General features: G+C 49.0%; 2 protein-coding genes across 2 annotated transcripts in view; both read left to right on the top strand.

Moving 5' to 3' along the window:
* The first annotated feature begins 1,379 nt into the window (after window positions 1-1,379).
* FAM167B (family with sequence similarity 167 member B) lies at window positions 1,380-2,970 on the top strand. The gene is made up of 2 exons (XM_024766847.1): window positions 1,380-1,861; window positions 2,483-2,970. Exons 1-2 carry the CDS (start codon window positions 1,601-1,603, stop codon window positions 2,711-2,713), a joined length of 492 nt encoding a protein of 163 aa, XP_024622615.1. The 5' UTR covers window positions 1,380-1,600; the 3' UTR covers window positions 2,714-2,970.
* Window positions 2,971-4,770: 1,800 nt separating this feature from the next.
* LCK (LCK proto-oncogene, Src family tyrosine kinase) overlaps window positions 4,771-13,727 on the top strand; it is a 19,568-nt gene continuing 10,611 nt past the window's right edge. Inside the window, exon 1 of the mRNA XM_024766710.1 lies at window positions 4,771-4,890. The gene's annotated coding sequence lies outside the window, so the exon portion shown is untranslated. The remainder of the gene's footprint in view (window positions 4,891-13,727) is intronic.

Raw genomic sequence — 13,727 nt, forward strand, 5'->3', positions numbered from 1 at the left:
CTGACTCCTGAAACAACGATTAAGAAATGTCACAGGGGCTTCCCTGGTGGCGCAGTGGTTGAGAGTCCACCTGCCGATGCAGGGGACATGGGTTCGCGCCCCGGTCCAGGAGGATCCCACATGCCGCGGAGCGGCTGGGCCCATGAGCCATGGCTGCTGGGCCTGCGTGGCCGGAGCCTGTGCTCTGCAACGGGAGAGGCCACAACAGTGAGAGGCCCGTGTACTGCAAAAAAAAAGAAAAAAGAAAAAAAAGAAATGTCACAGAAACGTCACAAGATGATGGCTAAGCTCAGCCTCTTTGTTCTTCCCCTGGTTTTTTTTTTGTTATTTTGGGGGTTTTTTTGGTCACACCACGCGGCATGCAGAACTTCCCCCACCAGGGACTGAACCTGTGCCTGCTGCCGTGGAAGCGTGGAGTCTTAACCACTGGACCACCAGGGAAGTCCGGTTCTTCCTCTTTTTTATTTTTTTACTTTATTTTTTATTTATTAAAAAATTGTTTTTCTTCCCCTTTTTTAAAAAAAACCCAACATTCAAAGACCAAGTTGGAGTGGAGCTGAGGCTTGGCTTTTATTCCCCTGCTTGGCTCCCTGCAATAAACCCTTACTTTGCTGCAAACACCCTGTCAGAGCTTGGCTTTTTGCGCTGCAGGCACATGAGCGAGCCCTATGCTTGGTTACATTACCCTTAGGAGAGTTGTGATAGGCCAGGAGCACAAAAGAGGCTTCCTGGATGATAGTAATACTCCTTTGCTTGATCTAGGTACCACTTACATAAGTGTGTTCAGTTTGGGAGAATTCAGCAAGCCATGTATTTATGACATGTAAATTTTTCTGTGTGTGTTATATTTCAATACAAAGTTTTAAAAAGGGAACCGTTCTGGTTGAAGCCCTGGGAGGGGCAGGGAGAGGAAGGTCTAGGAGCCCATCCACAGCTGTGCCCTTACCCTGCACACAGTCCTTGAGGGATTTCCAAGGGAACCAAAAGTTCCTTAGAATATAGCTTGAAATCATTGATCTGTCCCAACAGAGAGTCAGTGACTTGTCCAAGGTCCCACAGATCTAGCACCAGAACCCAGTTCTCCTGACTCCTGAGCCAGGGATCTGGACCCTATTCCTTTGCTGAAGGGCCAGTGTCATAAGTGAGGACAGGGGGCAGCTTGTCAGCCTCCTATCCCCTCCCCAATCCCTTAACTTGGGTCTCGGGAAGAGGGCCAAGACTCTGGTGTAGATGATGCTTTTCTTATCCTGGAGCAACTTCCTTTCTGGGAACTGGGTGTCTCCTTCTGGGCAAAGACAATAAATTTTATCCAAGGGGTCAGAGGAGCAGGGCTTCTCCTGCCCCCGCCCGGACAGGCATCACGTGGCTCCCGGGTTAGCAGTGTAGGAAAATCCCAGCCCTTGCACACTCAGCCTCCCACACCCATCTACCTACCCACCCCGACACACTCAAGCCTCCCTGACCCACCTTGAACATTCACCAGCGCACACTCCCTGCACATTTCTTTCACCCTCAGCTTCTGCCATCTCTTCCTGGGTAATATTGCCAGCCTTTCCTTAATCCCAGAGCTGCAGACTTGCCCTGTCCCTCATCCCCAACCATGTCCATGGAGCCACTGAAATTCCAGGCAGTGGGTGAAGAAGATGAGGAGGATGAAGAAGAAGAGAGCCTGGACTCTGTAAAGGCGCTGACGGCCAAGCTGCAGCTGCAGACACGGCGGCCCTCATATCTGGAGTGGACGGCCCAGGTCCAGAGCCAGGCCTGGCGCAGGGCCCAAGCCAGACCCGAGCCCGGGGGACCTGGGACCATTTGCGGCTTCGACTCAATGGACTCTGCCCTTGAGTGGCTCCGACAGGAGCTGGTGAGTCTGGTGGGGAGGGCAGCCTTGCAGAGGGCCTTGAGGGCAGTCCTTAGGGCACAAGACACTGGGTATGGGGAGGGGATGAGAATGACCCTGCCTCTAGCAAATGCCCACTCTTGTGGCTTTGTCCCAGGGCTGAGGAGCCAGGCATGGACTTGTCCAGTGTTTTATTCAGGGAGCCTTGCTGAAGAAGGAGTCCATCCAATCTACTGACCTTGTGGTCCTGTGGCTCAGGGGACAGAGTCTGCCCTTGTGGGGCAACCAGTTATAGCTGGGGAAGGCATGGCCTCCCATACTCTGGGAATTGCTATACCCCAAAGATACAAAGGAGGTACTGACCACGCTGTACAAGAGGCCAGTGTTGAATAGGTGGTTCAATCCAATATGTGCAAATATAAAAATGTCCAGCCTCCAAATTGGAGATTCCATTTAGTTGATTTAGGATTGGGCCCCAGGTACGTGTATTTGTTTATCTTGGTTTTAGAGCAAGATCTATGAGATCGATGGATAGAGCTGGGGTGTGAGGGTGTGGGGAGGACATAGCCAGTGCAGAGACCCAGGGTGTTGACCAGGAGGGGAAAATGGGAGGTTCAGCAGGCTCACGCCCCCTCTCGGCCGCAGCGGGAGATGCAGGCACAGGATCGGCAGCTGGCAGGGCAGCTGCTTCGGCTGCGGGCCCAGCTGCACCGGCTGAAGGTGGACCAAGTCTGTCACCTGCACCAAGAGCTTCTGAACGAGGCCGAGATGGAGCTGGAGCTGGAGCCGGGAGCCGGCCTGGCCCTGGCCCCGCCACTGCGGCACCTGGGCCTCACGCGCATGAACATCAGCGCCCGGCGCTTCACCCTCTGCTGAGGGGCACCCGCGTGCCTGCCTCGCCACCCGCTACCCATTCCCCAGCCCACCTGGGAAGAAGGAAAGGAGGGGTGCCCCAGAGGAGCCAGCACCTGGAAACCGGTTGGGGGAGAGTCCGGGAGATGCTCAGAGCTCTGGGAGCTTAAAGCCCCTGCATCCTGTTGCCCCTGCTGCCCCAGATAGGGGAGGGGGGACGGTGTGGAGGAAGGGGAGGAGTTCACAGACTCCCAGGCTTCTCAATAAACCTCTGCTTCCCATCAAGGTCTCTGCAGTCATTTATTCAGGCCCAAGGTGGCTGTATGTCACTTGTTGCTGGGACCAGGGCTTCTACTGCCGGAGAGAAGGCTGACCTTGGGGGTGGAGATGGACAGATGGATCCCCATCTTCCCCACAGCTCCACTTCTGTTGCTCTATCTTATCAAGATCAGAACTGGAAAAGAACTTAAAATTCTAAATCACCCCCATGGAAGGTGACTTAGGTCAATGGGCAGCTGAAGAACGCAGGATCTGGTAGACCTGGGTTCAGTGGCAGCTCCACCGCTGATTTCTATTGATATGAGACTCTGAGGAGGTCCCTTAACCCCTGCATCTGTTTCTTTGTCTTTAAAATGGAAATGCTAATTCTCACTCCACAAGTAGTTGAATACATCTGAAGTGAGATAATGCCCTGTAAGCCCTCAATAAATGTGCATTATTATGTATTATTACCAGCCCCAGTGGTGTTCTTGCTGTTGCTCTGAGGCCCAGAGACGGACTGTGAAGTGCTCAGGTTCACAGCAAGGGGAGCTGGGGCCCGCAGCTGGGACTCTGGGCCCTGTGTCATTCGGTAGGTTTTTGGTTTTTTGTTTTTTTGTATTTCTCGGCTTTTGTTTCTGTGTTACCCTCTTTGTCTGACTTTCCAGCTCAGGCTTCCTCTTCCCCCCACCCATTTCCTGTCTCCCCCTTCCCTCTGCAGCTGAGGTGCACACAGCCTCGCAAACCCCAACAATGCTCTGTGGGCTCCCCTCCCCCAGCCCGCTCCCCCAGGGCAGGCTTAGGCGGTGGCAACATATTTATGCTTTCCGCCGGGTGGGATCAAGGCCCAGCTCTTGGGCCTGAGAGGGGCCACCTAGAGTTCCTCATAATGCTGGTGACCTGGCCCTCAGCCTCTGACGGGTGTCACCCTCAGCCTGGCCCCTGAAGAAAGGGAGATTGTTGACCTGTTTGCTGCTGTGACAAGGTCCCCGCCTCCTGCCTATAACAGAAGGCGCGGCCAGTCTGCTGCCTGCACCTGGGTGCCTGGGCAGGAGTGTCTGTTCTGTCTCCCACCTGTTGCAGGAGGTGGTGTCAGGCCCTGTGCCTCTGACAGGAGCTGTGGTCTCGCCTCTACCTGGTTAGAAGGGTTGCCCTACTCTCCAACTATAATTAGGGGGGGTTGTCCTGCCCTCTGCCCACGACAGAGGCTGTTTCTCTGCCCCCTTTAAAGACAAGAGGTTGTTCTGCCCGCTTTCTTAAACAGCCTGTTGTCCAGTGTTCTGTCCGTAAGAGGGGTGTTAGCCTACCCTCTGCATATAATAAACTATTGTCCTGTGCCCTGAGATGGCATGGCTGTGTCTAGCAGCTGTGTGAGCCTGGTATCTATCTGACTGGAACACGGGTGTCTGCTCTCCAGTGATGTTACAGGGATGCTGTCCTCTCCTCTGACTCTGAAGTGATGTTAATTTTGCCCTCCGACTGTAATGAAAGGGTCACCCAGCTCTCAGACTGTGACAGCAGTGCTACTTGCCCTTCACTGCAAGCTGAGTGGGTGTCTGTTTGCCTCCCGCTCAGTGGGGTTTCAAGGCTGCCCTTGAATCTCTTGTCCAGGTGCACCCTGGGAGGGCGGGGGGAAGTTCTATCAAATATCCTCCCTCACCTCCAAGTGCCACCCTCAGGGTGAGTAGGGCCTGGACTGGAGACGTATAGGACCCCTGAGGGCTGAGAGGCGGGGGGCTATGGCAGCAGGAAGCTTGGGGTGCTGGAGGCCTGTGGTTGGGCTGCTGGGGCCCTCAGGAGGTGGCAGGAAGTCAGGGTGGGACGTGGGCGCGGGGAGACACGCAGTGGCTACGACGGAGAGGGGAGCCGAAGCTGTGTCTGGGCAGCCAGGCTAGGCCAGGAAGACCATGTGAATGGGGCCAGAGGGCTCCTGGGCTGGGCAGGTAAGGAGTACTGGGAACAGGGGTCTAGGGGCTGCGGTGGGGACCTGATAGCAGAGGGCTGCAGCTGGACCTGGGGCCAGGCTCCCCAGGTATGCAGCAGCCCTTCAGGCTGGGGGACAGAAAAACCTGGCTGGAGGTCAGGTGGAAGACAGGCAGAACAGCCGGATGACCTCTTTCCTGCGTAGCTGTTACCTCCTGCCTCTGTCACACTGCCGGCCATCAGGCCCCACCTCACTGGGAGCATTTTCCTTGGGGATATGGCACATGGACCGTCAGGTACTACAAAGGCCTTCAGAAATCCCTAAATCCAGTCCCTCATCCCATGATGGATGAGCCCTCCTGAGGCCCAGACTGGGGCAAAGCACTCCCTCCCTGCAGTCTGTCAGCAAGGCAGAGGCAGGGAGGGTGATGGCCCTGAGAGAGGGTGATATGGCCTAGGGTGTGACACACACCCCCTATGGAGCAAGGTGATGGGCAGGCTTGAGTCAGGGGTCCCAAGAATACTTCCGGTTGCTGGGGCTGACCCCAATGACAAGACTGTCCTGAGAGAGAGAGAGAGGAGTCACCCAGAGCATCCAGATGGACACGTGAGAAATGATTTTAGCCTCAGTGACCAACAGTTTTTGAGAGAAGGAGGAGTCTTCCTTTGGGAACGGATGGGCATGAGAAGGGATATTTATCATCTGGCATGGGGCCTCCCGGGTGGAAGTACCTGACCGGACTCTGGGAAGTTGGGGGGTGAGAGAATGATGGGAGACGGGAAGAGGAAGGGCTATTTTTATCCCGGACAGGGGTGCAGTTGGCCCCGGGCAAGGACCACGTGGACTTCCATCTGGAAAGTTGCCATTGTGTCCGCAGGAAGTCCTCCCCTCTTCCCTTTGCTCCCTCCCGCTCTAGCCCCCCTCCCACTGCTGCTGTCTGTGTAGGGCCAGTGGGTCCTGCTGATTCCTGCTTCAAACCCCAGGAAGGTGGTGGCAGCCCAGGGAAGCAGAGTCAGCTCCCTGCCCACCCCCTCACTTTCTACCTCTCAGCCTGCTGTTTATGGGGCAAATCCCCACCTGAGCCACACTTTGCAGGTTTCCCCTGCCTCCCTCTCCGCCTTTGGAGTTTTTCTTGAAACACAGTTTCCACCGAGTCAGCATGTCCCAGCCTTTCTTTTGTCCCCAGCTCCAAGGCCTGCAGCCTCTTGTGGGGCCTGAAAAACATGCTGGGTCTCCCTACCCTCATCCAGACTCTGGACCAGCATAAACCATCCCCTCTCCCACCCAGCCTGTGCTGATAGATGACTCAGGGTCCCTCACCCTCGGGGCTCAGGGACAGAGATTCTTCTCTAAGGGAAAAAAGGCCAAGTGATGGAGCAAGAGAATAGGTGGAGGGTTCAGAGGACGGGAGAAGGCTTCCCTTAGGTGATCCGGGAGGCTTCCTGGAAGAGTCAAGGCAGTTCTGAGAAGGATAAAGGCCCATTCTGCAGAGTACCTAGGACATGAAGCCAAGGTCACTGTCCCTGGGTTGTTTCTTGGGTCCCAGGAGGGCAGAGGCCTCAGGGCAAGACCAAACACAAGAGAGCCAGCGGGTTTGGTGTAGCGTGAGGGACATGCATTTCAGAGCCAGGTGGACCCAGGCACAGTTCCAGTTCTGCCATTTCCTTGAACAAATGGCTTCATTTCTCCGAACTCCAGTTTACTTATTGGTAAAGAGGCAATAATAAATCCCTCCTTACAGAGTGCCTGTGGGGAATCAAAGAGAAAATAATGGCTGTGATGTGCCCTGGGTGGTTCCTGGCATGCAGTAGGTGCTTAACAGAGGTTAGGCACCCCCTTCTCCTGCAAATTGTGCGCCAAAGGGTGGGGGGGATGTCTGCACCAGAATTACTCCTACTCAGCACCTTGGGCAGGCCAGTGAGCCACCCATTCCCTCACACTTGTGGTGTGGCTTTGCAAACGAGCTTGTTTCCTGTGTGTACTAGTGGGTGTGAGAACTCTAGACTGGGCCACAGGGTCTGTTTTAGAGGAGGGTCCCACACACAACTTCACACAGACACACACATGAACCCTCCCTCCCTAGCCAAAACACCATTCGTATCATCATTGGAAAATGTATGTGTGCACGTGTGTTCAGAGGCAGAGGCAGGGACCGCAGATCCATCATACACTGGGTCTTACAAATCCATCCACACACCCACAAGCTGATGGCTTGAAGGCCAAGCTCAACCTAGTGAAAGCGATGCTGAGGGGAGCTGAGTATGTGGGTGGGATGGGGGCAGGTGGGACAAAGATACCATCCAGGTGTTGGTTTGAAAGCACCTGGAGCTGCATTTCCAATGCTTGTTCTAAAGAACGCTAGTCCCATGAGGCACCTGGGAAGAAAACGGTCTGGGGCCAAATGGACATGGTCTAAGCTACAAAATGTCCCGCATTAACTTCACCATCAGCATTAGCTTGTTGAAGCTCTGAAAGTCTCCCCAGAGAAGGTGGCTCTTTGATTTTGTCTAACCCAGTGTTTTTCAGACTTCTGTGGTCGCAGAACCTTTTTTCCTGTATCCCCTATTCCATGCCTACACCTCTTGAGACAAGGAGAAGAGTGGAAGGGCAAGTGTACAGTTGATTCTCCTCAAATGCTTGTGTCTCTTAGCAGAGTTTTTGTGTTCGTGGGGGCTTTGTTGTTTTTTGTTTTTCAACTACAAAATTAGCACATGGCAGTTTTTAAAAATTTAAACAGTACAGAGACATACAAAGACATATAAGAAATACAGCTCCCTCCAATCTCACTCCTGGGCTATGCTCATTGTGGGCAATTTGGTGCACGTCCTTCCAGATTTTCCTATGTGTGGCCGCTGGAAAGCATACTGGTTAAGAGCCTAATCTCTGGAGGCAGGTAGACCGAGGTTCAGCTCGCCTCTCTACCACTTATTTGTTTGTTATGATGCCTCAGACAAATACCTTTACCCCACTTGGGCCTCAATTTTTGCATCTGTAAAATGGGGGTAATAATAGCACTTACTTCATAGGATTATTATGAGAATTACATGAAGTCATGCAAATGAAGGCTTAGCACAGAGCCTGGCTTAAAAGAATCCCCTATACTCCATATTTAAATGCAAACAGACTTAAACTCTACATCCTGTTCTGTAACTTGCTTGCCGTATTGTACCTGGGATGTCTTTCCATGTCAACACATGGAGATCTACCTCATCTTTTCAGCGGTTTTAGCTAAATGTCGTTAACTTGGTTAATGGGTAATGGTGGTAATTTTGAGATGCTACTTCCTGGCAAATACTGCTGTTTTGTGTTGTCAGTTTGTCAGGGTCACAGACGTTACCGATCAGTGAGCTGAAGACAGGCCTTACTGCCTCCTGTGAAAATGGAGTGACCCGCCAGAGGGGCACCCACCTCTAACACAGCAGGCAGGGCCAAGTGGATGGGAGCCTCTCTGACTGCTCACCTCTGTGTCCCCAGCTCTAGATCAGAGCCTGGCACATAAGACATACCCATTAAATTTTTGTCGATAGGCTGGCCAAGTAGGAAGAAAATTATGTCTCCTCTAACTTACCAACAGAGGCCTAAGTCCAGAGTTCTGTCTCACAGTGTGGCATTTCCCCAGATATGGCCTGTGCATCACTGATGCAGGTGAGTGATTTTAGGGGGGTAAGGAATGAATATTTACAAATGTGAATTTAGGTATTAAAGTATGTGTTTATTTTAATATATACAGATTTCTATTTATGGCTGGTGATACTGGTTTTCCATTGTTTTTTTTTTTTAATTGAAGTATAGTTGATTTACAATGTTGTGTTCTGGTTTTCCATTTATGGTAGTGAAGTTTCCATTTGAGGTAAATATATTAAAGGTGAAAAAGTGGCTCGTGGAAGTGCCAAAAATCAGAAAGGAAAATGAATGTATTTAAGGCTGGGGTAATGAAATACCCACGCAGACCTCAAATAACTATTTTCATTTACTTAGTCCTTACTATGTACCAAGCACCATGTTAAGTACTTTATTATATGAGATCATCTACATATCACATATTACGTTCACAACGGCCCTAGACGCAGGTTCCTTTTTTATTCCCATTTTGAAGATAAAGGAACTGAGGGAGGTTCAGAGGGGTGTAGTAACCTGCCCGAAGGCCCTCTGTCAGTGAGTGACTGGGAGGCCTTGGGAATGAACTTGGTTCACTATGATATGGATATGATGAGCTGAGCCTCCCTGACCTGCAGAATTCCAGAAACTTTAATAAAGTGGTGTGGATCGCCAAACTGTAAGTAAGGCTTCATCCTGATAAAACCCCCATGATGCAAAATACAGACAAAGGTACATGAGGAAGGGGGCTCAATAAAAGAAATTACTAGGTACATATAAGTTACTAGTTGGAGGGTCTCTATCAAAAATACCAGCTTTAGAATAATTGCTCTATAGCCCTTGTTTATGGCAATAACTAACCAGCAGAATCAGTTCTATGTTTAAACCACTCCCAGTTTATGAGAATAAATCCATCTTGTTTGCGTAAGAGAAGGCTTATCTTTTTGTTCTCTTTTTTGTGAACTCTGTGAATTCACAGAGTTTATTCCAAAGTAGTATTGTATCAAAGAGGAACACACAAAAAAGGAGGGAATTCAGGAGACATCCTTGTTTTACCCACTAGAAATTATTTACCATGGCTGTCAACCCTGATTCTCGAGTACCATGGTGAGGGTTCTGCGCAGGTATCCACAGCTAAGGCTATTCATTGAACATATGCAACTTTGCCAATAACCAAATCTTGGCCAAAGAAAAAGGGCAAGAAAATGTTTTAAATTATTCCTGACAGATTTTGCCACAGGGTGGCCCAGAATGCAACAGTGGTCTGCAGTTGAAGAGCCTGCCTGCCCTTGACATAAAGCGTTAGCGCAAGAAACCCAGGCAAGAAGCTGGCACACATTTTGGACAGAATGTTCAATAAATGAATCGGTTTACGGTTTAGGGGAGGAAAAGTGTTAACATTTTTTTTTAAGGGGACAAAACACATTCTAGGCCCAGCCAGGCGAGACAATGTCTATGGAGTTGATAAAAGTGAACAAGTTGGCAAGAATCAGAGCTCATTGTGATATGATTCCTAAACAACCCTGGGATCAGAAACTCTAGTCCAGGAGCTTCACGCAGCCTGGGATTTTTGATCAATTCTATACAGAGTAAGAAGGGCCACTCTGTGTGTTGGGCTCTGTGCAAAGAGACAAGAGGGATGGTACCTGAAATCTAGCCCTCACTCCACTCTCCAAGTTTGAAACCCCAGGGAGGGGTGGCCCTTTATAACTGGCACAAGGTGCTCTGTGAACCATGGACAGATCTTGAGTTTGACCGAGAACATTTCAGACGCTAGTCAGATGAGGTCTAGAGTCTACAAAATTCCTCCTATTGACCTTGAATTCCTGAGTTGGGAGAAGAGAATGTCCTGTTTCATTCACCACAGAATCTGCCTTTGTTACTGGTTCTGAGGGTCCTGGGGATTCTCTGGATTTGTTTCCTTTTTCTTTCTTCCTTCCTTCCTTCCCTCCCACATTTCTTTCTTTCTTTCTTTCTCTTTCTTTCTTTCTTTCTTCCTTCCTTCCTTCCTTCCTTCCTTCCCTCCCACCTTTCTTTCTTTCTTTCCTTCTTTCTTCCTTCCTTCCTTCCTTCCCTCCCACCTTTCTTTCTTTCTTTCCTTCTTTCTTTCTTTCCTTCTTTCCTTCCTTCTTTCTTTCTTTCTTTCTTCCTTCCTTCCTTCCTTCCCTCCCACCTTTCTTTCCTTCTTTCCTTCCTTCCTTCTTTCTTTCTTTCTTTCTTTCCTTCTTTCTTTCTTTCCTTCTTTCTTTCCTTCTTTCTTTCTTTCCTTCTTTCTTTCTTTCTTTCTTTCTCTCTCTCTTTCTTTCTTCCTTCCTTTCTTCCTTCCTTCCTTTCTTTCTATGAGAAATTTATATTAAGCTTTAATTTTTAAAAATTTATTTATTTTCTTTATCTTTTTGGCTGCATTGGGTCTTAGTTGCAGCATGTGGGATCTTCTGTTGCGGCGCGCGGGCTTCTCCAGTTGTGGTGTGTGAGCTTCTCTCTAGTTGTGGTGTGCGGGTTTTCTCTCTCCAGTTATGGCACGGAGGCTCCAGGGCGCATGGGCTCTGTAGTTTGCAGCATGCGGGCTCTCTAGTTGAGGTGCACGAACATAGTAGTTGTGCCCACAGGCTTAGTTGCCCTGCGGAACGTGGGATCTTAGTTCCCAGACCAGGGATCCAACCCGCATCCCCTGCATTGGAAGGCGGATTCTTTACCACTGGACCACTAGGGAAGCCCATAAGCTTTAATTTTGATTTTCTTTTTGCCGACCTCATTTATTAACCTGGTTGAATCAGACTAGGATGGGACCCACATTTTGTACAAATAAATACATGCATATATGACCTCACAATTACATAGGGACACCCACACACTATACATGCCCCCATTTTGTTGCACATCCATCTGCACACAGGGGCTCCTACATACCCACGGGTATGTACATAAGCATGATGCTCAATGCTTCACATGCCTCATTGTGTGCTGACTTGTATTCACCAGGCCGGTAAATGTACACTCAGAAACATGCATTCCCAACAGAGGGAGAACTGCCTTAGAGAAAAAGGCCTTTGTTAACAGCACAGTGATCACATCTTGATGGAGAGTGGACCCCACTCTCTCAGACCTCCCTCCCTGCTCCATTGTCTGCATGACCTCTCAGGATTCCCTGCCCCCTTTAGTCTCCAGGGAGGGAAGAATAGAGCAGAGTACCTTGAAAAAGGAGGTGGGGCCTGATTGGAGTCCCGCCTCTGCCAAGAGCCCTCTCGTGCTATTGGGAAAGCCACTTACCTTCTCTGATCCGCCACCTTCTCCATCTTTAAAATGAGATGGTGACTTACATGAGTGCTTCTCAGCTCTTCCCTGCAAGGACTCCTTTGCCCTTCCCCTGTTGTACTTTTCCCTTCTTCCCCCATGGATCTCATGATTTTGAGGGTTTTGCTGACTGAATGACCTCATTTAGGTACTAATTTTCTTGTTTTCTAGTTCAAATTTTCATCAGAGACTTAAGTATGCATTGAAGAAACGATAATGCAATTTGTCATACTGAGAAACAAATCATAGTACCATTTCCCTTCAGATTTTTGAAATATTGAAATAACCTTCAACATTATCCTCGGGCTTCATAGGAGCATGTAGCTCCCAGTGGCTGAGAGCCACTCACCAAAATAACCTCTGGCATTGCCAGATCTTGGGGTCTTCTGATTGCTGCCAGGCCCTATACTCCAAAACTCACGCTTTTGTATACGGCAGGGCCTGTTACCTGCAGCTGGAGGGCTCCAGGTGCACTAAATAAGCCACAGAGGAAACACGGGGGGTCAGATACCCAGCAGAGTTACTGAGTACCTTTTGGCTTAATTTAACACAGCTTAACTTTTTCTCGCTCCTGGCCCCAGTCCTTTTATTTATTTATTTATTTATTTATTTAATTGACGTAGAGTTGATTTACAATATTTTGTTAGCTTCAGGTGTATAGCAAAGTGACTCAGTTATGCATATATACATTTTTTTTCTGATTCTTTTCCATTATAGGTTATTATAAGATACTGAACATAGTTCCCTGTGCTATACAGTAAATCCTTGTTTCTGTGCTATACAGTAAATCCTTATTGTTTATCTATTTTATATATAGTGGTGTGTATCTGTTAATCCCATACTCTTAATTTATGCCCCACCCCCTTCCCCTTGGGTAGCCATAAGTTTGTTTCCTATGTCTGTGAGTCTGTTTCTGTTTTGTAAGTAAGTTCATCTGTATTATTTTTTAGATTCCACATATAAGTGATATCATACAATATTTGTCCTTCTGTGTCTGGCTTACTTCACTCAGTATGATAATCTTAGGTCCATCCATGTTGCTGCAAATGGCAATATTTCATTCTTTTATATCTGGCCCCAGTCCTTTATGGCAGGCTGAGATTTATCCAGGGTATAGGTCCTGCCTGCATGCTCTTCTGGATGCTGGCCCAAGGCCTTGTGGCTCCTTTTCCCTCCCCACGTGACCCCAGCCTGAACAGGTACAGTTTCCATTCTTACGAGCTTCAGCCTTCAGAAGGTTCCTTCTGCTCCGTCTACCAGCCTCCCCTCACTGCTGCACCCCAGTTCATCCCATTTTCTCAACCCCAAACTTTTCTCATCTTTCTCTTACCCTTTTTCAAAGCCTCTGAGAATGTCAAGCCTGGAAGGGACCTTACTGATCTAAGTTGACACCTCATCTGATGTTGGTGTTCTCTGTGTAATATAACCAACCTGTGGTTTTCCAAGGCCTATTTGAATATCACAATGGGTTGCTCAGGACCTTACTAGACAGCTCGGCTCATCTTAGGCTGGTTCCAGGTTGTTATCAGTACTTTTCTGGAGGCTTTTGCTGCTGATCAGTTCTTAGCCATAATAAAATTAGCAATCAAAAAAATTAAAAAGCCATTTGCAGCCACAGAGCCGAGCAAGATTTCTCAAATGTCTCCCCAGGACTCCTAAAGTAGCGGGAGGAGTATATGCGTGTACATCTTTCCTTGAAAGTCTCTTGATTTGGCTTAAAATTCCATGTACATTTTGTATTTTCCTCTATTTGTAATAGATCTATGTCTGTTTAACTACGTGAACAAGGTTTAACTATGTGTTTGACACTCATGCTTTGGGAGGTACGCACCTGTGACTTCCGGTACCCATGAAAGGTTATAAGTATCTCAGTTTAAAAAACATAAGCTTATCAACTATACTCCAATATAAAATAAAAATTAAATTAAAAAAAAAAGTAGGGCTTCCCTGGTGGCGCAGTGGTTG

Source organism: Neophocaena asiaeorientalis, unplaced genomic scaffold (genome assembly GCF_003031525.2).
Source record: "Neophocaena asiaeorientalis asiaeorientalis breed wild unplaced genomic scaffold, Neophocaena_asiaeorientalis_V1.1 scaffold79, whole genome shotgun sequence".
Classification (NCBI taxonomy): Eukaryota; Metazoa; Chordata; class Mammalia; order Artiodactyla; family Phocoenidae; genus Neophocaena; species Neophocaena asiaeorientalis.